Genomic DNA, 22543 nt, shown 5'->3' with positions numbered 1-22543 from the left:
CCATATGAGTGAAGATGACACATGTTGGATCAGCAGTGAAGGCATCTCATACTTGCTAGCAGTAGAGTATATGAGGTATGCACAAGGAAAAATAAAGAATCTATGCACCAGACTGATTTGGTTTTTGACAGTGAGGTTATCTCTTATGATGCATTAAGCAATGCACCTATTGTCAATTTCCTTCCCATGGTTGAACCAGTTGATGTACAAGAAGACAAATAACTTGAGGGCATGAGATTCTTTGAATTTAACTTTGACATGTGTAATGAGGATGTGCATGTTGATAAAAAATCAAATTTTTATTTTGATGGCATGTGTGTGGATGATAGTGATGGCACTCTTTGTGAGAATTATGGTGAACATAAAGGGGAAGTGTCTTTTGATGGCTATGACCAAAGTGGTGATTGGTTGGGAGAGAGTGATGATGAATCCAATTTACCAAATATGTGCAAGCCCCCAGCTCGGTGTGTTGAATCCCATGGTGATAAACTCTTAGATGAGCTAGAAGACAAGGTGCATGCATATGAGGGATCATGGAGAAGTAATAATGTTGATCTAGCATGCATACAAGTTGCTAATGTGAATGACATCAAATGGGACTCAAAATTAGAGGTTGGAGTTTCTTTTCAACTTGATGATTTGTAGTTACATGAAAGGGTCATAAGTGATCCTTTTCCTTTTCTTGATGATGGTTTGCATGATGAGTTTAATATTCATAAAAATTCTTTTCAAAGTAAGTTTTCTCCCATGGAAATTAGCAATTTGAATGATGCCTATGTTCTCAGTTGTGTGTCAGATAATGAATCTTTTATTTTTCAACTGAGTGATGATTTCATGAGGTGTGACAGTGGTTTCATTCATGATGCGTGTTATGAGCGGCATGGCAGCGCATTTTTTGATGAGCATGACACATGCATGTCACTTAGTGATCAGTATTTTCATACTCAAGCCACAACTGTTTGGGGCAGAAAAGACCTTTTTTGGCTCTGCACCCAATGGAGTAGGCACCTGGTCTGCTCTCCAGAGATCTGGGATCTTGCAATGTCCATGAGGGGCATAAATCCCCGAGCTAAAGAAATTGTTGGGACTTCAAAATTTTGTCTAATTTTGAAGACCCGAGCTGAAAATTTTGTAGATTGCATTCAAAATCGCCTTTTTGAGCAAGCCTGAGTAGCTCATTTTGTGAGCTTGTATTTTTGCACCATAGATTTTTCATGAGAAATACCTTTGGGGGAGTGTTATACACATTATAAAGATGCTATGTGCCTATTTGTAGCTTCCTCAGATCAATTTTGATGCATTTGTGAAGTCTCCTTTGGAGGTCCCAAGGTTAGGTCTGCATCTTGCATGTGTTTGCACTTTTCTAAGTAGCCCTGTTTGAGACATTATATCTTTGTGTCTATTGATTGTCAAGCCAAAAATAGGGTTTCCCATGTTTCTATGCCACTTTTTAAAACCCCACGCCAAGTGGCAAAGTCCCATGAATCCATTTGTTGATTTTTCAAAGCCAACTTCGTTTGCCAAAAAAGTTCAATTTTGTACCCTGAACAGTGTCAAACAACAGTCGGGAGCCCACTTTGGAAATTAATTTTTCACGCCCAGTTTACCTGCAACTCAAAATTAATATAACCCATGATTCTCTATAAAATTATCTACCAAATACCCAGTTTATAGCCCCCCATCTCATCATTTGGTCAATTTTTTAAGCCCATTCCAAACAGACTTTTTCAGGGTTCAACATCAACATATTTAGATTTTTCAGATCTTTAAGGGTGAATAATTTTCACATGAGACTTAATTAGGTCAAAAATTTTTTTACATGTGTTTAGGGTATATTGATGTGCATGTGTGCCAAGTGGTGGCCCTTGAAGTGGTTATTTGATATTTTTTCAAATCATGTTTTATGTGCTAGTCAAACGTTTTTTAACAGGTTTAGATTTACAAAAGTCTGAGTAGGAAACTTTGACAGTTAATAAATTTTTCCTTGGATGTTATAATGATGATCCATCTGATGCCCTATATTCTCAGTATTACAATCTATCAGTGTGCTAGTTTGCAAGCCTTTGTCAGGCGTTTGGGTCAGTTTTCAAGGCCTGTTCCAGAGGCTACTCAGGAATTTTGGGCCAACTGTTAAAGTTGCAAAGTGACAAAATTGAAGATCTTGCACTCAATTCCTCAAATCTCGAGCACCTCCAATCAGCGAACCAGTGCTTTCTCGCAAGGTCAGTTGCACAAAATTTTTTAAAAAATTAGCCATGACCACTTTGGGGCTCGACTAGGGCTGAGACCTAGTTGGACTAGTTGAGACCCTTCAAAGGAAAATACATTATTTAAATCATTCTGATTTAAATAATATCATCATTTGGTTAAATGGGCGAGTAAAACTAATGAATTGGTTTACTCATCCAAATCTTTGATTTTGTAAAAAATATTTAAATCATTTCAGAATGATCTAAGTAAAATAAGGTGCAATAGTTTTATCTGCTCCTAAAGGTTCAAAGTTTACATGAACTGGTGGATCTGCAGATATGGAGAAAAGAGGAACAAAATTTCCTAATGTATCGAAGGGGTAAAATATTTGGGAGAGCGTGAACACAAATCTCACAATTGATTCAAATTTTCCAGCATTAGGGAAGATTAAGTATTCTTTTAATCTCGCACCCTCATGGTGGGCCCAGTCCAAGGTATAATTTAAGAAAGCTAAAGTTTCAAGATAAAAAAATGATTTTAAAGAGTTTCTTTAAAATCATTCCCCACAACATATCAATGGACACACGCAACCATGTGAGGTGTGGACAAGAGAGAGGAGGCGGGTTTAAAGTTATCTCGCACATATGGAGAGGCCCTAAAAGGAGCACGTGGGATAAGTACATATGCTCGCTGAGATCTATGTTATCCTGCATGTCTTCAGTGCACAGATGGGAAGCCCGCAAGGGAAGGGATTTGTCAGGAAAGCACCAATCCCGGTTATCTTGTGCCCTCTTATGGGATGATAAGACATGTGCGGGATAAAATGCACCACATGGAAGGAGTAAGGTTCTTACCCTGCAGGGTGTAATGAACCCGACCAAATGCGCTCTGGATAAATCTTCAATGTAGTGAATGAAGAAAGGAATTAGGGTGTGACGTGGGTGAGGGAAGAATTGGAATTTTTAGGTTTGAATACTTTGTGTTGACTGAGGATTTGGGCAGCGAGGTGAACCTGTGAGGTTTATGGTGGAAACGCGAATGGGTTGTTGTATGAAAGGGTGACATAATGAACAAGGAGAAAATATTGACAACAAAATGGTTGATGTGTCAATGGAGATTTGAGGAGTAGTCGAGCAGCATGGGAGGACTTTACTAGGTTAGATTAAATGTTGCAATCAGGGAGGGCATGATGCGTTGGCACAAAGCCTTCTCCAAATGAAAAGGGTGAAATGGAGGAGTAATCGCTCAACAAAGGAACGCGTTATAGGTTGGATGCATAAATTGGTCATCTCTTCTCGTGTAATAAGAACCAGTGGCTTGTGGTGGGAAATTCGAAATAAAAGGTGAAGATTCAGGTTGAAATGGTGTCTGTAGCACTAGGGATGCATAATGTCCTCAGTGGTTTTTGTGGCTAGGATGCATCCGACCATGTCTTGTGCTCAGTGGTGAGCTGTTTCAAGAAGAGTGTGGGAAGGTGGAATACGCCAATGCAAACACCAATCAATGCATAGGGCATTGCAGGTCCTAGCCAGAAAGACATGGCAATGAGTTTGGATGGGTTTTTTGGTGCCCAAATGTTGAAAACTCAAACAAAGGGCATTTATACTGTAGATAAAATGAATTCGATGATGTCCTGGTGAAATGTGAGACACAATGCTTGTGGCCTTAAGAGAAGATGTCGCTATTGCAGAAGCATTGATGTGTCTTAAGAAGTAAATAGTTCATGATGCCTTTCTTATGAATGTTAAGAACACAGTGTGAAGTTTAAAGGGCATTATTTGCAATAGTGCTTTCCATTCGAATGTGAGTTAATCTCACAAACTGGGTAGGCCTTAGGGAGCATAGGTAATTTTAGATTGTTTTCAAGGCTACTGAAATCTATACTGTGTAAATTGGCAGTGAGTTTGGGAAAAGAAAATGGGTACACTTGCAAATATATTTTCATTTGAGTAAAATGTTTAATAGAGAATGGCAACTGCAGCATAAAAGGTGAATATGTGAAAATTAAGTTTTCACACAAACGTGAAAGTGTTTTTATCCAGAAAGTCATTTTCCACTTAAACGAAATCTGGGTAGAGGTGATTTTCATCAAAAGGGGTGCTTTTTGCCACTTTTGAACAATTGGAAAGATGCAGGCTAAAGTCACTTCTTAACTTTCACCGATGAGGGTATTTTTCAGAGAAGGGAAAAGGTGAGCTTTTTCAATCAAAGATGGGCATAGCTAAATATGGAAATATTCAACAAAGTGCAAAAGTGACTTGACAGATGCTTTGAAAGGCAAATTTTTAGATTTTTCAAATTTCCAGTAGGGGTGCAGAGTGCATTTTTGGCAAATTTTGAAAGAAGAGGAGAGCTGATTCGAGATGCATATTTCAAAGTAGAGACATGTCTCTTTCAGAGAATCTTTTAGGGTTTCTCTTTAGGTTTTTCTCTCTTTGATGTATACTCTCTCTTCTTCTTAGTTAGAATTCTGAATGCAAGTTTTCTCAACATTCTGGAAGCAAGGCTTCCATGTATTGTGCATAAATTTTAATGACAGCTAGAGTTAGTTTTCTTTCAGTTTGTAGTTTTTGGTGTTTCAAATAGTTTGTAATCTGAACACAAGCAAATTTAAAGATTTCATTTGCAGTTGTCTCTCTTAAGTATATGCTATTTTATGGAATGTGTTGTGTATTTGTGAAGTGTACCTGTACCTACAACTGCAACTGCAACACAAAGACACTCAATAAATCATTACAAGCAATGGTTAGAAAAATTAAAACAAAGAAAGATAAACCATAGCTAAGCGATCTATTGCCTCCTAGTAAATGCGAGTATGAATTTTGCTCTCAGATTTGGTTATGCAAATTCCAATGACTTGACTACACTTAAATGGAGGATTTAAATGATGAAGATGCATGATCTAGATGAGATAATGATTTAAGCTACACAATTCTATGATATTGCTATGAAATAAGATAAGATTTAAGCTAAAATTGAACATGATAACATTGCTAAAATGATAAAATAGAAGCTAGATGCCTATAGTAACAATGCATTAATGCAAATGAGATGAATCAATCGAGATCCTTTGAACTCCCAAATGGGGTCTATTTATAGGATTTTCAAGGCTAGGGGTGAGGTGGCAGGAATCAACGGTCAAGATTAAGTCTGAAGATATCAATGGTGAAATTGGAGGAGGTTGGCAAAGAGGTTGGATTAAAGGGAACATCTGTCATCTCTATGGTGACAAGTGCCAAGAGGCTTCTAGAAGAGGTTGGATGAAAGGGAACACTTAGTGAAAAGTGTCACAAAGATTCTAGAAGAGGTTAGATGAAAGGGAACACTTAGTGACAAGTGTTACAAAGATTCTGGAAGAGATTAGATGAAAGGGAACACTTAGTGACAAGTGTCACAAAGATTCTAGAAGAGGTTAGATGAAAGGGAACACTTAGTGAAGAGTGTCACAAAGCTTTGCTCGTGAGAGGGTAAAGTGTTCAAGGAAAGGGCACATGTGGGTAAATGGAATGGGTTAGGTTTAGGAATGGTTAGGTTAGGTTGTTAAAAGTTAGGAGAATTTGTGGGTAATTTAAATTTAGAAATTCAAATAATAGGAAAAGGCTAATTAATTTCAACAACTCATAATTGATTTGTTTTAATTAATTAGAAGATTGGAAGAAATGATTTTGATGGAGAAGAATTAATTAATTTGAATTAATTAATCAAAGGGTATTATTGAAATGAACCTATTAAATAAATCCTTAGATTTATTAATAAGTAGAGGGAAGGGGGTATTTAATCAAATTGTTGATGAATTTAATTAAATTGGGGAGGGAGAATAATTAAATAATTTCTTATTAAATTAATTATCTTCAGACCATTTTTAGGTGTATATAGAATGAGATGACCAAGGGTCTTTTGTTTTATCTCTACAAGTCAGGTGTTTACTTTGTTTTTTTCTTTTCTTCAAGGAAGAGATTACTTCGTGTATTCCAAGGTAGATAAATTGTGTTGTGTATGTGAGATTCTCAAGCATGGTTGTTAGTGAAACTAGAAGGGAGAATGTCGGTGTAATGCATTAGCATTTCAAGCTCAATGGTTGCATGTTACCCCGTTTGGATATCAAATCTGCATGTTGTGAAGTTGACTATGTTGCCCATACAAGGCACTAGTCAAGGTTGTTGTTTTTCAAATTTTCAGAATCATTCTCTTATTCAAAACCTTTTCATTTATGCTTTCCTTTCTGCATTGGGAGTAGGATTAGTGTAAACCTACCCCCCCCCCTCAATGAAGTGCGTAGATGCTTAGAAGCTAAGGTTAAATCCAAAACTAGGAGTTAAACCATCTTTCTTAGTACATTTTGATTGGGATGATCTATTATAAATATAATGTCCTGAGTATTTTGAAGTTGTTAGTTGTTTTGAAATTGCATGTGTTCACTCGCCTTGGTCTCGTAGGGCCAAAAGAGTAGGAGATCTCAATCTTGTGACTGAGTCTTGGTAAGTTGGCCAAATCCTTCTTTGAGTTTGTTGATGAGTTAGTGGCAATTCCTCTAGAACTCGAAAACTGTTGGTTTGGGAACCAACACTTTGCTCGTGATAGTTCTCTCCTCTCTTCTTTAGTTAGCTAATTACTCTATCTCTTTTCAATGCTCTCTGTCTCACTCTCTGTAGATGAACGGTCTACGATCTATTTCCTTCAACAACACATCACATCTAAATGCCCTTCTCTGTTTTTTGTCGCCATCCACTTGTCAACCTCTGCCAATTTAGCTACCTCATCTACCATTGTCAAATCTCATCAACCACTTCTTCATTCAGTCATCTTTGTATACATAAGATTTTCCCTCCAAAAAAAATAATTTTTTTTTTTAACTTCTGAGAGATCACAACATAAGATTTTATTCTTTGTTTTATATTGGTCGCACTCATTAAATACATCCTACCTGTCTTCTGATCATTCTCTGCGTACATATTACCAACTTTAGTAATCTTCATCTGTCCAATGAGACCTGATATCCTTCCTTGAGCCACCAAAACAGACTGCAACATGGTCGTCATTAATGCATTCTCCATCCTTTATCAACCTGGCTTGATTAGATAGAAAACTATCTCATTTATATCCACTATTTCTTCAAGCAATCGACATTCATTTGTTTTGGATGTTCCACATCATTGATTTATTTGCCTTTGTCATCTAGTAAGCCTAGGTCAACTACCCATGTGGACCATTGTGTCTATCGACATGCAAATGTGGCATCAAAATCACCTCAAACGGTCAGAACCCACAAGTAAGGTTATATTGTTAAGAGGTTTAAAGGTCATAACGACCTAAAACCCTTTTTGTCGATTCTCTGGTGGCTAAAATCCTTTAGCAACCATCTCCGTAAATGGAAAACAAATTAAGCCTTTCGCGATTTCATAATGGGTCGGGTCAATTGGAAGGTTTGACTCACGACCCAACGAAAACACTTAGCATTCATCTCTGTTTGGCGGTCACCATCAAGAAATGGCAAAAAATACCATTAAACCCTCACCACAACATCTTTTGTTTACTCCACAGTCACATTTCTCTTTTCGTGGTTTCGCGACCGGTTAACCTTTTATGTCAGAGCACCTCGCAAAATGGCGAAAAATATTTCATTTTTGTAGTTTCGCCAACACTTGACTTTTCAACGTTTATATCTTGGCGAAATAATGAAAAGTCCCACAGATATAGCCCTTTTCATAGTTTTGTGGAGGTTTAAAAGTAAAATAAACTTTTGAATTTGAAATGGAAAAAATGTTTCGTGCGTATAGAAGAAAGGGGACCCACATGCAGCCAACTCAGCCTGAACAAGCCAACAAATTTCAGCCATGTCAAAAACATGAAGTGGGGTCGACAAGTCATAGTAGCATTTCACGATTTCACACAAGAGTTAGGTCAACAGAAAATGTTGACTGCGGAATGGTGAAATCCATCCAGCGGTTAATATTTACCCTGAATCGTAAGGAGCTAGATCCACCACAAGTCTGACCAGTGAAATGGCGAAAACTGGTAAATATAAAGATTTTTCACATTTTCAATCTGCAACATAAAAGCGATGGATCCATCACATTGTGAGTTCTATGTAGAGCATGAACCCAAACTATTTTCACCTCTACGACATATAAAATCAATTCTTCTGTGCATATTAGATCTTTTGCAACCTGCAACTGCTTGACCTAGTTGACATCAATGATAACATTTGCCAACAATCTCTCCCTTTGGCATTGATGTCAACACACACAGACTTCATCTTCTCCCCCTTTGACAACAATGGCAAGGACCTGAAAAACAACACACTCAGACATGTTCTTCTCCCCCTTTGAGAAACAAAAAGATTGGTATTTTGTTGGAAATGTGCATTCTCCCCTTGTGACCATGTTTGCGTGCATAAAGTTTGACTGCTTGTACCTCCTGAAAGCTAGATGAACCATTATTACAATATAAAAAGAAATGCCAATACTGTTTATAAAAAAATTGATGTTCTCTTGAGACAAAGCATGAGGTTCAAAGGTAAGAAGCGTAAAAAGTGCAAAACAATATGCTCCCTTTGAACCACAAACTTCATAAAAATACTTAAGTACTGAAGGAGGGTGGGACAACACCCAATTTTTGTCTCAAATATTCAAAGATGCCATTTGGCAATGGCTTAGTGAAGACATCAACAACTTGTTCACTAGTGCACACATATTCAACTTCTACCTCTTTCTCTTCAACCTTTTCTCTGAGAAAATGATACTTGATTGCAACGCGCTTTGTCCCAGAATGCATGACAGGGTTCTTTGATATATTTATAGAACTTGAATTATCACACATGATAGAAATTGGGTCTGAAAACTCTACTTGAATGTCCTTGAGTGTCTAATTCATCCATAATACTTGTGAGTAACATGTGGTAGTTGCAATGTATTCAACTTGGACAGTTGATAATGAAATGGATTCTTCTTCTTGTTGTGCCATGATACTAACCTATCTCCAAGGAAGAAAGCTCCACCAGTGGTACTCTTCCTATCATCTACACATCCTGCCCAATCAACATCAGTATAGGCTTGTAAAATGAAATCTCCTTTCTTTGGATACCATAAGCCATAATTGAGTGTTCCCTATAGATACTTGAATATTATTGTTACTGAATTGACATGTGATTGCTTAGGAGGTGCTTGGAATCTTGCAACCATGCACACTGCTTGAACTATATCCGGTCTAGAGGTTGTTAGATACAATTGGCTTCCAATCATGGATCTATACAAGGTCTGATCTACACTAGTTGACTCATCATTCTTTCTTAGCTTGCATCCAGTCACCATTGGGGTACTAACTGGCTTGCAGTCATCCATTTGTAATTTCTTCAACATATCTTTGGCATACTTGGTTTGAGAGATAAATATACCTTTGTTCAGCTGTGATATTTGCAAACCAAGAAAATATGATAGCTCACCAAGCATGGACATCTCAAACTCATATTGCATTTAATTAGCAAATTATTTGCATAGAGCATCCGTGTTGCCCCAAAAGATGATGTCATCTACGTATACAACCACTATGATCATAAGATTGCCATCAGTTTTGATATACAAGTTGCTATCAGCACACCCCTTTTTGAAACCTTGCTGATGTAGATACTTGTCCAACCTAGAATACCATGCCCTTGGTGCTTGTTTTAACCCACGTAAGGATTTTCTCAATTTGCATACAAAATTATCATTCTCGTGTACCTAAAATCATTTAGGTTGCTCTATGTATACCTCTTCTTCAAGATTTCCATTTAAGAAGGGAGATTTAACATTCATTTGGTAAACTTTGTATCCCTTATATGATGAAAATGCCAAAAAAAACGTATATCTTCAAGTATTGCAGCTAGAGCAAATGTTTCTTCAAAGTCGATATCTTCAACTTGAGCATATCCCTTGCATACAAGCCTTGCTTTATTTCTTATGACTTTTTCTTCTCCATCTATTTTGTTCCTATAGACCCATTTTGTCCCAGTAAAATTTTTATCAGTTGGCCTAGGAACCAATTACCAAGTCTTGTTCTTCTCAATCTACTACTGCTCTCCCTCCATAGCTTTCATCCATTTTTCACTCTTGTTGGTCTCCCTGTAATTTCTTGGCTCCATTTTAGTCATAAGGTAGTGTAATCACATAAATCTGTCCATTTTAATTAAATGAATATTTGCTATTTATTTGATTAATAAACCATCCACAATCAGTTAATTAAATTAACATTTAATTAATTCATCTTCAATCGTTCTCCTATTAATTAAACAAATTATTCAATTTATTGTAATTAATTCATTAAACTAAATTCACAATCAATTAAATGAATAAATCCTATTTATTTAATTTAATCCCCTTTCCTCTTTTAAATTAATAAATAAAACATTTATTTAAATCATTAAAAAAAAAACCACTTGCATTTTCCTACAAATGCAAGTTGCAACCACAAGTTGAAATAAATTAATTCTATTTTAATTTAAAATCCTATTTTCCCTCACCCACCAAACCCACTTGCAATACTAAATCCCCTTCTAGACCCTTCTAACCACTTTCTAACCATTCCTAACTAGCCTAATCCATCCCTTAATTATTGTCACATTCCTAAGCAACTTGAAGTCACTTCTCAAAGACTCCAAAGTCTTTGAAAAGCATTTAAGACTTTATGTGTTCAACAAGCTAACCCCTAAAGTCTTCCAAACCACTAATGGCTCTTACATGACCATTAATGGCTCTTACATAACCATTTATGGTTAAATCCACTTGCCCCCATGGTTAGAGACTTTACCTCTAACTCAACCCTCGTTTAACCCATGTGTCTCTTCAAGCATTTATTGCTTTGACCATGGTTATCCTTAGTAACTCTTGCACAAGAGTTTACCCATTGGATAAAGGCATTGTTCCTTGAATAATGAATTTATTCACTCAACTCAACATTAACCTTACCTCCCAAGTTAACCCTCAGGTCATGTCAAGCATTTAATGTTTCTTCCCTCTCCCCTCAACCCATCTCATGTTGTCATTTGTCATCCTGGGATTGGGTTGAAAGTCCTCACATGGATCTTAAGCCCTTCAATCCTGACCCTTGTTGAGAATACTCAATCTCAACCATCCATTGCTCCATTTTACCTATAAATAGAGCCCACATTCCTCATTTTCAAAGCCTCGAGCATTCTCAAGCACATCTATAATCCAGAAATCTTGTATGCATCTAATTTATAGTGAAATTTAGAGAGCAATTAGTATAATCATCTGCATCTATCTTTTTGGGCTAAACTTAATATTAGATAATTAGATAATATATTGTTTTAGTTTGTTCACATTTGCATACTTTCACAATCATATCACAATCTTAAATCTCCATAAGACTTCCATAGCAGTGCACAGCTGAGAGCTACACTCATGTGGAACTTGGAGAGGAGAGGAATAAGGGAGGATCAACTATGAACATCTTGGTTAGCATTTGGAGGAGCATAGTTTATCTATTCTATGTTTGTAAGCTTTTTATTTCATGCTCAATATCTCTCTTGATATGCCTGTTTAGAATAGTATTTGATTGCTAACACTAATGTTTGCTTCTTGTGTTCTTGTGTGTGTTGCCATCAAACAGATTTTCTAATCCTTTTTGCAGAGCATCGGGTAGAAATTCACTCATTCATTATTTCTTGCATGTCTTCTTCTAGTTTGTACACCTTCACTTTTATTGCCAATAATCTGATCCTCAATATGATTCTTTTGCACATATCTACTGGGTACCTTGCTAGGTACTTTTTGTTCACTTTCATAATGTTCTTCCTCTTCAACATAAGGTTCTTCAATCCGACTTACTGTGTTTTGCTTTCCTTTATGCAAATCCTCATCCACTCTTACATGTACGCTTTCAATCACTCTCTTTAGCCTATTGTTGAAACATTTGTAGGTCTTCTTGTGAGTTGAGTACCCCAAGAAGATTCCTTCATCACATCTTGACTCAAAGCTACCCAAACTATCCTCATCTCTTTCGATGAAACGCTTACTACAAAACACATTGAAATACTTTACTAAGGGCTTCTTGTCATACCAAAGTTCATAGGGAGTCACTTTGCTATTAACTCTTAACTACACCGTGTTTAATGTATATACAATTGTATGTGTTGCCTCTTTCCAATATACATCAAACATATTAGATTCATTTAACATAGTTCTTGCCATCTCCTTGACAATCCTATTTTTCATTTCTACTACACCATTTTGTTGTGGTGTTTTGCGGGCTGAATATTGCCTTCTAATTCCATGCCTTTCACAATATTCCTCAAATTAATTTGAAGAGAACTATCCCCTTTGGTCTAATCTTATAAATTTTAGTTTATATCCACTTTCTTTTTCAACCATCTTCTTGAATATCTTAAACCTTTCAAAGGCTTGTGACTTGTCTTGCAAGAAAGTGACCCATGTCATCCTTGAGAAATTATCAATGAGTAGCATAAAATACTTCTCACCATTGAGAGCTCTTGTCCTAGTTGGACCACACAAATCTATATGTACAAGTTCTAAACGCCTTGTATTAGAGTACTCTGGGTGAACCCAGCAATAGTGGGTTAAACTTTTTTGCCAACTTTGCCACTGCAGTATTCATTTTCAAAAAAAACTTCTGATTCAGACACCTATTACTTCTAAACCGTAAGGAATTTGTAGATGATGTGAACTAGTGATTTGTGTCATTTTTTATGTAGATTCTAAAAATAATTTTTGGATAATTTTTGAAATCAATTTGCTTGCATTTTTCTATCTCCCTCGAAAACTAGTTGTTCTAAAAAAAAAACATTTTTAAAGAGCGATATTCACTCTGTATAGCATAATATTTTTTCTATAATAGATATGAATGTGATTCTTTCAAATTTGGTTTTTTAACATCCATATCTAGTGTTTGAAATTGGTTTTGTAACATTATCTTGAATATTTCATATTTTACTAAGATTTGAAGTCGATTTAACTGTAATTTTGACATATGTGCATTTGATATTACATAACTTGTTGTATATATAATGAAAATCAATTTATTTAGTTTTGTTGGAAAGAGACTTCAATACCTAGTACATAAATATTTTCCAATTTTTTTTGGGTGATGTTTACTATTTTTCTATAAGCATTGAACAAAGAAGTTCATGTTCGGTGAAAACCCTACATTCATAAGAAATAAAATAAAAATATATTAATGAAATTAATTATATTAAAAATTATACTATTTGGAAAGATTATAATAAGGGCTAAATACTTAAAAAAATAAAACTTCTAGATGAATTCATTTGACCCCCCAAAAGCTAATGTAAAATTGTTTTTTATCAGCATTTGATAGATGCAAATGAGACTCCATTGCAAGTGTGATATAGAAGTAGAGAGCTTCTATCCAAGAAATTTTGATCTAAGAGCCTTTTATCTAACTCTCTACAATGAATTACTTCAAATGGGACCTCTTAAAGCTTAAATCATTATATTTTATAAAAAATGTATGATTTCAACAAAAATTAGGATGTACGAAAAAGTGGGAACCAACATTGTGAGTTCACCCCTCTTTGGTCTTGAAACTCACTTTGGTTTGCTTTCCTCTTTGACACTCATCACAAAAAGTGCTTGCTAGCTTAATAATCTAAGGTATGTGTCTTACATAACTTTTCTTGCTCACCTTGAAAGGTTGTCAAAATTTATGTGACCTAACCTTCTATGCCACAACCAACTCTCATCAACTTGACTCATCCTACACTAAGATTCAACACATTCCTTCAAATTATATACATTTCCATCTGTTTTTTTTCCCTCTGCAACTAATTGGTCATTGCTCTCTTTTATGATTTTACACCCTTTTTGAGTCAAAAGTAAAGCTATATCCTTTATCACACATTTGGCTCACACTTAGTAGGTTATGTTTTAGTCCTTACACATAATACATATTGTGAGCTTTTAGCTTACCATCTACATTCAATGTACCTTTACCTTTTATCTTAATGGAAGAATTGTCTCCAAACCTCACTGAGCCTCCATTCCAATCCTCAAGCTTAGTGAATTTCTTCTTATCTCCAGTCATATGATTGGAACAACCATTGTCAAGAACCCAAAGATTTTTCCTTTCAGCATGCAGGGTTGTTTGAACTATTAGACCTGATTCCCTTTGATCATTCTTCTTTTTTATCCATATTTGTTTGTGTTATTTTCTCTTCTCTGCTGTATTAATTTGATTTGATGTAGCTTTTGGTTCAGCTGCAACTATGTTTTTATGTTTGATAGTTCTTAGTTTGTAGTGTTTGGCAATATGACCAAGGTTTTGTCAATAATAACATCTTACATTTTTATTGAAAGATGAACTGGGAGGACTGCTATATGACTGAAAGGACTTTCTCCTACACTCGTGACTTCTATGACCAACCCCATTACAATGATAGCAAATGACATTAACATATCTAAGAACAACATAAGTATTTCTACTTTCCTAACTAGGAGGAGGCCTATGCATAATCCTACATTCTGCAATTTTATGACCATAAGTATTACATTTGTTATAGCAGCCATGGAATTGAGTTACATACCAATCATTGTTGAAGTTGTTCCTCATTGGTCTCCTTGGAGCAGCATAATTCGGTCTTTTTGAGCTCTTCCTTGTGTCCTTGACCTTTAATAATCCTCCATCATACACTTTGGTTTTTCTTTTTGGATCAACATGTTTTCTCTCTGTAGCAGCAACATATGTCTTCTTCTCAATGGGCTTGCTGATAGTGAAACTTTGTACTTTACCATTTTCACTTGAAGAGGTGAAGTGTATTTCTTTGCTTGACGAGTCCTTATTTGTAGAACATTGATCAACATCATATCCAACACCTTCGGTATCCTTGGAGTGTTTTTGCTTGTTTAACATCTTATCCAATGAGTTGGTGTCACCCTCATACTTGATTCTCACCTTCAGCTAATCATTGCATCTCTCAAGCTCTTTTTTGAGTCACAATTTCTTATTCCAATTTATGACATTCCTTTTCTTTAGCCTCCAAATCTAATTTGGTCACTTCAAGCATTCTCTTGGCTTCTTCCATTCATGTTCTTAGATCTATAATTATGTTTTGCTCAGACTCCTCAAGACACTTGTTCAATCGCTCTTGTTCCTCAGTAGCAACATCCATACACATTTTGTATTATTTCCTCACTTTTCTAAGTTCTTCAAGTACACTCACAAGTTCGCCTTCAAGATCTACCTCAGCTTCAACTTCCTCTTCATCATCACTTGTCATATGTTCTTTATCCAATTCCTCTCGTACCATAAGCAGGTTGACTTCTCTTTCATCCTCACTACAACGCTCATTAGAGACACTCTCTTCATTAGTGGCATCATTTTCAATTGTGCAAAGGTTGCTCTCCCTTCTAAAATTTCTTCTCCTTGGTTTAAAAGATTTTGTCACCTTTTCTTTACCATAGCTCTTCACATTTTGATTTGCATCATCTCCCTTTTCTCCATAGGGACATTTAGTAGCAAAATGTCCAATCTTACCACAACTGAAACATTTGAATTGAAGTTTACCTTTGTATTTCCCTGAGCCTTTCTTGAGCTTCCTGACAAAGTTAGCTTCAATAGTGTCCGAGTCATCTTCTTTTGCACTATTATCTACCTCCTTCCCTTTCTTCGTAGTATTGAAGGCAACCTCTCTCTCTGAAGTTTCACCACTCACTGTTCTCATTTCATAAGTTGATAAGGAACCAAATAGCTCATCCATGGAGAAAGTCTTTAAATCTTTAGCTTCTTCAATACAAGAGACCTTAGTGTCATACTTAGATGTAAGTGATCTTAGTACCTTTTTTACTATGACTTCATCTAAAGTGTATTCTCCAAGACCTCTTATTGCATTGACAATTTCATCTATCCTTTGTAGATAATCAACTATTTTCTCTTCCTCTTTCATTTTCAGACCTTCAAATTGAGCTCTAATATTTTTAAGTTTGGCCTCCTTCACCATATATTTGTTGCAACTTATCCCATGTTTCTTCGGCTGATGTGCAGTGCATGAATTTGACAAACTCAGTGTCTAATATTCCACTAAGAATGGCATGCTTTGTTTTTGTATTGTTCTCATATTCCTTCTTAGCATCAGGGTTGGTAGGAGGAGTGGCAAGGACTATATATCCATTTTTGAGAGACATCCAAATATCAAATCCAAGAGAAGAAAAGTATGTTTCCATTATTCTACTCCAAAAGGCATAATTGGTGTCATCAAACATAGGAACTTTAGCAGAGGTGGATTCATTTGTAGCCATAGTGATCACTAATCATGACCTACCCAAGCTAGAGAAATATTTTCTATAGGGGAACTTGGCTCTGATACCAATTGAAAAACACAAGTGATCACTGAGAGGGGGGGAATAAGTGATATTCTAAAATTTCAAATCGAACAGTGCAAACACAAATGATAATACAAATAAATTAGGAGCATTCACACATACAAAACAAATCACATAACACAAAGATTTACGAGGAAAACCCAATGTGGGAAAAACCTAGATGAGAATAGATTCGAGAGTCTACTGCTCCAATCCAGCCACACAATGAAATGTTTGATTACAATACTTTTGGGCATCAACCAAAGGAGCACCAATCTTTGAAGTTTATGGGCACCTACCCAAAGGAGCAGTAACCCTTGATTTTATGAACACCTACTCAAAGGAGCACCTACCCCTGCTCTGAGCACCCACTTAGAGCTATTCGATGATTCAATTATTTTTACAATACAATGGAATTCCTTGTTACAAATGAGTTTTGTAACCCTTATGAACTTACTGCACTTCTGAGATGTTGCCCTTCTGAAGTTTATTCTCTACCTTCACGTCTTTGTCCTCTAATTGTCTTCAATCTTTTCTTGTGATGCTTCTCTCCTCTCTTCTTTACTAATTAGTTGATTACTTTGTCTCTTTTCAATGCTCTTTGTTTCACTCTTTGCAACTGAACGATCTATAATCTCTTTCCTTCAACAACACATCACATTTGAATACCCTTCTCTATTTTTGATCACCATCCACTTGTCTGCCTCTGCCAACTCAGCTACCTCATCTACCACTGTCAAATCTCATCAACTACTTCTTCATTTGGTCATCTTTGTATATATAAGATTTTCCCTCCAAAATGGAATTTAAAAATAATTATGTTTTTTTGAGGGATCACAACAACAAAAGATTTGATTCTCTATTTTAGATTGGCAACACTCACTAAATACTTCCTTAATGTCTTCTGATCATCCTCTACATACAGATCACTAACTTTAGTAATCTTCATCTACCCAATGAGACTTGATATCCTTCCTCGAGCCACAAAAACAAACTACAACATGGTCGCCATTAATATTACCTCATTTATGTCCACTATTTCTAAAAAATATTGACTTTCATTTGTTTTGCATGTTCCACATCATTGATTTTTCGTCTCTATCATTTGGTCAACCTAGGTCAACTACCCACATGGACTATTGCGTCTATTGGTATGAAAACGTGGTGTCAAAATCACCTCAAATGGTCAGAACCCACAAGTAGGGTTGTATCGCTAAGAGGTTTAAAGGTCATAACGACCTAAAACCCTTTTTGTTTATTCTCTAGTGGCTAAAACCCTTTGGTAGTCATCTCCATGAAATGGAGAAAACTTTAAGTCTTTTGTGGTTTTGCAATGGGTCAGGTCAACAGGAAGGTTTGACCCATGACCCAGCGAAAACACTTAGCATTTATCTTCGTTTCACAAGTAGTTTACTATCTTTGGCGGTCACCGTCGAGAAATGGCGAAAACCGCCATTAAACCCTCATCGCAACATCTTTTGTTTACTCCACGGACACATTTCTCTTTTCGTTGTTTCGTGGCCAGTTAACTTTTTATGTTAGAGCACCATGCAAAATGGCAAAAAACATTTCACTTTTGTGGTTTTGCCAACACTTGACTATTCAACGTTTATATCTTGACGAAACAACAAAAAGTCCCACTGACATAACCCTTTTCACAATTTCACAAAGGTTCAAAAGTTGAGCGAACTTTTGATCGTGAAATGACAAAAATAGTTTGAGCTTATAGAAGAAAGGGGACCCGCATGTAGCCAACTCAACCGCAACAAGCCAATGAATTTCAGTTGCGTGGAAAACATGAAGTGGGGTCGACACTTAGTCATAGTAACATTTCGCAATTTTGCACAAGAGTTAGGTCAATAGAAAATTTTGATTGGGAAAAGGCGAAATCCATCCAGCGGTTAACATTTTCGTTGAATCACAAGGAGCTAGGTCCACCACAAGTCTGACGAGTGAAATGATGAAAACTAGCAAATATATGGATTTTTCCAACAAGGACCGTAGTGATGGTCACTCTGGTCCTTCACACATTTCACACTTCAATATGAGATCGATTTGTCATTATAAATAAAGCCAATTCTGAAGATCGTAGCTCCGTGCTTGTTCCTACGCACACTAGAGAAAGGAAATAGGTTGGGAATAGGGGTTTGCCTAAGTCAAACCCCAGTTTAGGAATTAATCTTGAATGAAATAAATACTAAAATAAACAACAAAAATATATACCTCAAATCTGCAATGACTAATAATGATGTTTTGCTTCTTGAATGTAACCACATATGTTGTATGAAATGACATGAACATGCCAAAACCCTAATCATGCACACATGCTTGCATGTGAATGATGCAATTTGCTCCACAATGATTGAATGAAGGAAATGCAGCCTTGAAGATCTCTGGAAATGCTTGATGATGAACACTTCAATGCTTGAATGCTAGATTGATCGCTTGGAGTCTTAGGATTGAATTGAATCAATTAATGTCTTTATATATGAGACCTTAGATCTACTTACCGACTAGGATGACATCCAACAGTCATATAGAGGCACCAATTTCATTTCTCACTTGTTGGGAAAATGGTGTCTCAACCTTGTAATTACATGAGGTTACTATTTATAGTAAAAAAAAATTAGCATGAAATGGTGCGAAATTATCCCCAAAGCTATGGATTGGTTAGATAAGCATGCTGGTAAATTTTCACCGCAAGATCATAGCTAGTTTTGAAGATATTAAAGTTTCGATTTTTGGAGGCTGCGATGAAAGGTTTAAAATTAATTTTGAGGAATTTAGACTGTTTGATATGACCTAAAAAGTGGGTGTAATAGACATAGCAATTAACAAAGTGATATAGTACTTCACGAGCTTTCCAATGCATCAAACAATTCGACAACCGAGCACCCGATTCGCAAGTTATGGCCTTCGAAAGTTTGGACTCTCAAAATAGGAAATATAAAATGCATCAAACACATAAATGAGTTGTAAAAAGGGAGGAGCGTGTGTTGATGTGTGTTTTGACACGTCATAAGGCATCTAGAATGAAGATAATGTTGGCTCTACTTTGTTGGGTGGTTTTAGCCCATGGTTTTGTAATACCATTTGATTTTTTCTTGTATTGCATCTCCTATATATGAGGTGCATGAGATAGAGGTTGTGTGTAAGAGTCATATGGCTACTGAGTTACCTCTGAATCTCTGATTAGTGGTACTCCTGTGAAGATCTTGTTTTGCAAGTATATTAAATTTTTTTATTGATTTCTAAATAATATATTGAGATGCTTTTGGATTGTGGGGTTTTTTCTCCTGAAAGGGTTTTCCCCATGCAAATCATTGTATTGTGGTATGGATGATATTATGTTTATTTCTGTAACTGTTGTAATGATCTGTAAAAGTTTTTGCATTACCCTCCTCTCAAGGTTAGTGTAGGAAGTTGTTTCACTACTTAACTTCCTTACAACACTAGAGTAATAGGTCCTATCCTCCACTTAAAAACTAGGTCCAATTGAGGGGACCTTAAATTAGCCCCAAGGAGAAGGACATAGCTCCAGAGGATCAATTGGCGGGTGTACATGGCACAAAACTAGAGTTAAGGCACCAAAGAAACCCAAATAGGAGACGAGGGGGAGACAAGATAAAGTAGGGGCACACACATGAGGTGTAAATTGGCTCAATGATAATCTACGACACTACATTATTAAAGAGAAATGTAAAGAAATTCCTTGAACCAACCCTTCCATATGATCATTCTAGAAATAATAAGTACACTAAAATCCTATCCAATCCATTACATTAGGAATGCACTTTATAGTTTAACATAAAGCAAACATAACCCACTCCTTGTTGTTTCTCCTATAGGAATAATTCTATTTAGAGTACATGCCTCAAACATATATTCAACCCTTAGGATTCCAATAAAATAAATGCAACTGTTAAAGGGGGAATCACTAACAATATTTTAAGAAAATGCAAAGCATGTGAAACACCTACTTATGTTGTGATGAGCTTCATAGGGCCAAAGTTAATATTGCAAATAGATAGTAGATTGCGTGAATCTTTTCCCCACCAACAAAAAATATGCTCCAATGAAACATCTATTATTCTTGAAGGTGGCTTGGCATGACTATCACCTATCATGAACAAGCCTATCTACACATCACATTTAAATTCCAATTTCCTATGGAAACAATTCACTATCATTGTTAACAAATAGTTTTCCATCAACAAGGTGATAGCCAAACTAAAATTGAATTATATCGAGCATCACAAAACATGCATAATATATAACCAACTTTACAGGAATAGGAATTACTTCTAAACCACAACAAATTCCTATCAATATATATTAACCACTTAGTGCACCTATTTTCTACGATGAATTTGTATTGCCTCGTCTCAAGGACCAAGGCAAAACTTGATGGAATGATTTTTTTGAAACAACAACAACATCAAAATTACAAAAACAATAGGTCGCACTTGCATTGAAAAGTTCACAAAAGTGTCATATGGAACATTGTGACATAAATGTAAGAACAACTAGAACAACCTCACCATTGCATACATCGGGTGACACCAACAAAAAAATTGAATTGTCACAATGTAAAACCACCATGATGAACCTACAAGAGAGAATGAACATCACCTAAAAGATGATCGTTATAAACCCACAACCACATTTTCCTATGAAAGCATACAATTATAGGATGAGGGAATCATCAACCTCCAATTCATACCAATGCACACTTTAAAACATTAGCATTCTAAAAAACCAACACAAATGATGGTTATCTAAAGGTCAACACATCTCAAGTAGATGAAGACACTATCAATTTCTGAGACAACGAGTATGACGAGGAATGTTGGCATCACTAGTCCCCTCAAGAAGACCAACACAACCTTCAACAAAAGGCCAACTTACACAAGAGGTTTCCTAATTTGGAGGCCTCACTCCCTCTAGACTATGTCTAGCTTTGAATGTCAGGGAGTTTCATGTTCTCCTTATCTCCTGCATGAAACAATAAAATCCATAAAAAAAGAAGCTTTGAGGCTCGAGGACCAATCCTCTAGAATAACCACAAGAAGACTCGGGGGTTAGTAATTGGGCTTATCACTTACCCCCTACTCATGACAAAGTAGGTAGAAGGATGAAAGTTTGTAAGGTGAAAACCTAATGCTCAATAAACTCAACTAAAAAATGCCTTTAAGGAACACTCCAAGGATCAAGGTTATGGCTTACTCATCTCACCAGTTGACCAAACTAAAAGGTTATAAGCTTGATGCCCAATGTTTGATAACTAATGAAGAAGAAGGCCCAAAGGTTATACTTTGGGAGTTGGGGACCGAAATGAGCCTTTCCTCATATCACAAGATAACCTTAACAATAGGGAAAAAACTTAACATTCAATGCTTGACAACCTTAAACAATTTTTGTGAGAAAGAAGAGGCTATTGATGATTGGGGTTTTAGGTTAAGCCTTTCCTTTCTCATAGACTTTAAAAATACCACAAGGTGAAAGACCAACCAAAGAATCTCGAAACACTTAGAATTTTGTACAACTTTGACTATGATTACAAGGCTCAAGTAAGATTTACTGATGCAACATAGAGTTTCATTTTAAACTCAGGATACATGTACCTGTTTTCATTTTACCACTTTTACCATAAATCATAAAAGCAATTTGATAAAAGAATTATACAACCATGCCTGGTTCCAACCTCGAGTCACACAATCTAATCCAATCACTAACATGTCCATCCAAATACATACCATCTCAATAAAGAGGTCCAATGAATGATATTAAACAAATTGCATTTCATGAGGACTTAATATCCATCCAAATAAGATAATGAAACATAAATACATTATTACCAATGATAGTAACCTCTTTAGTCTTCATCCATGTTCCTCCATCCCCAACGATGGTTTCCATACCACCCAACCTTGTGGAATCAAAAGATCCACTCCCACCATGCTAAGAGACGGTCACACTGGCCACAAGAACACACACATCAAACACATAGGGATAGGTCTTAT

The 22543-nt window shown here is 36.1% G+C and overlaps 1 protein-coding gene across 1 annotated transcript; it reads right to left on the bottom strand.

The window, feature by feature from the left end:
* Positions 1-15343: 15343 nt before the first annotated feature.
* Positions 15344-16159, bottom strand: LOC131858302 (uncharacterized). The gene has a single exon (XM_059211501.1). It carries the CDS (start codon positions 16157-16159, stop codon positions 15344-15346), a length of 816 nt encoding a protein of 271 aa, XP_059067484.1.
* Positions 16160-22543: the final 6384 nt, after the last annotated feature.

The sequence above is a fragment of the Cryptomeria japonica genome, chromosome 9, assembly GCF_030272615.1.
Source record: "Cryptomeria japonica chromosome 9, Sugi_1.0, whole genome shotgun sequence".
Taxonomy (NCBI): domain Eukaryota; kingdom Viridiplantae; phylum Streptophyta; class Pinopsida; order Cupressales; family Cupressaceae; genus Cryptomeria; species Cryptomeria japonica.
This window is presented reverse-complemented; position numbering and strand designations above follow the sequence as displayed.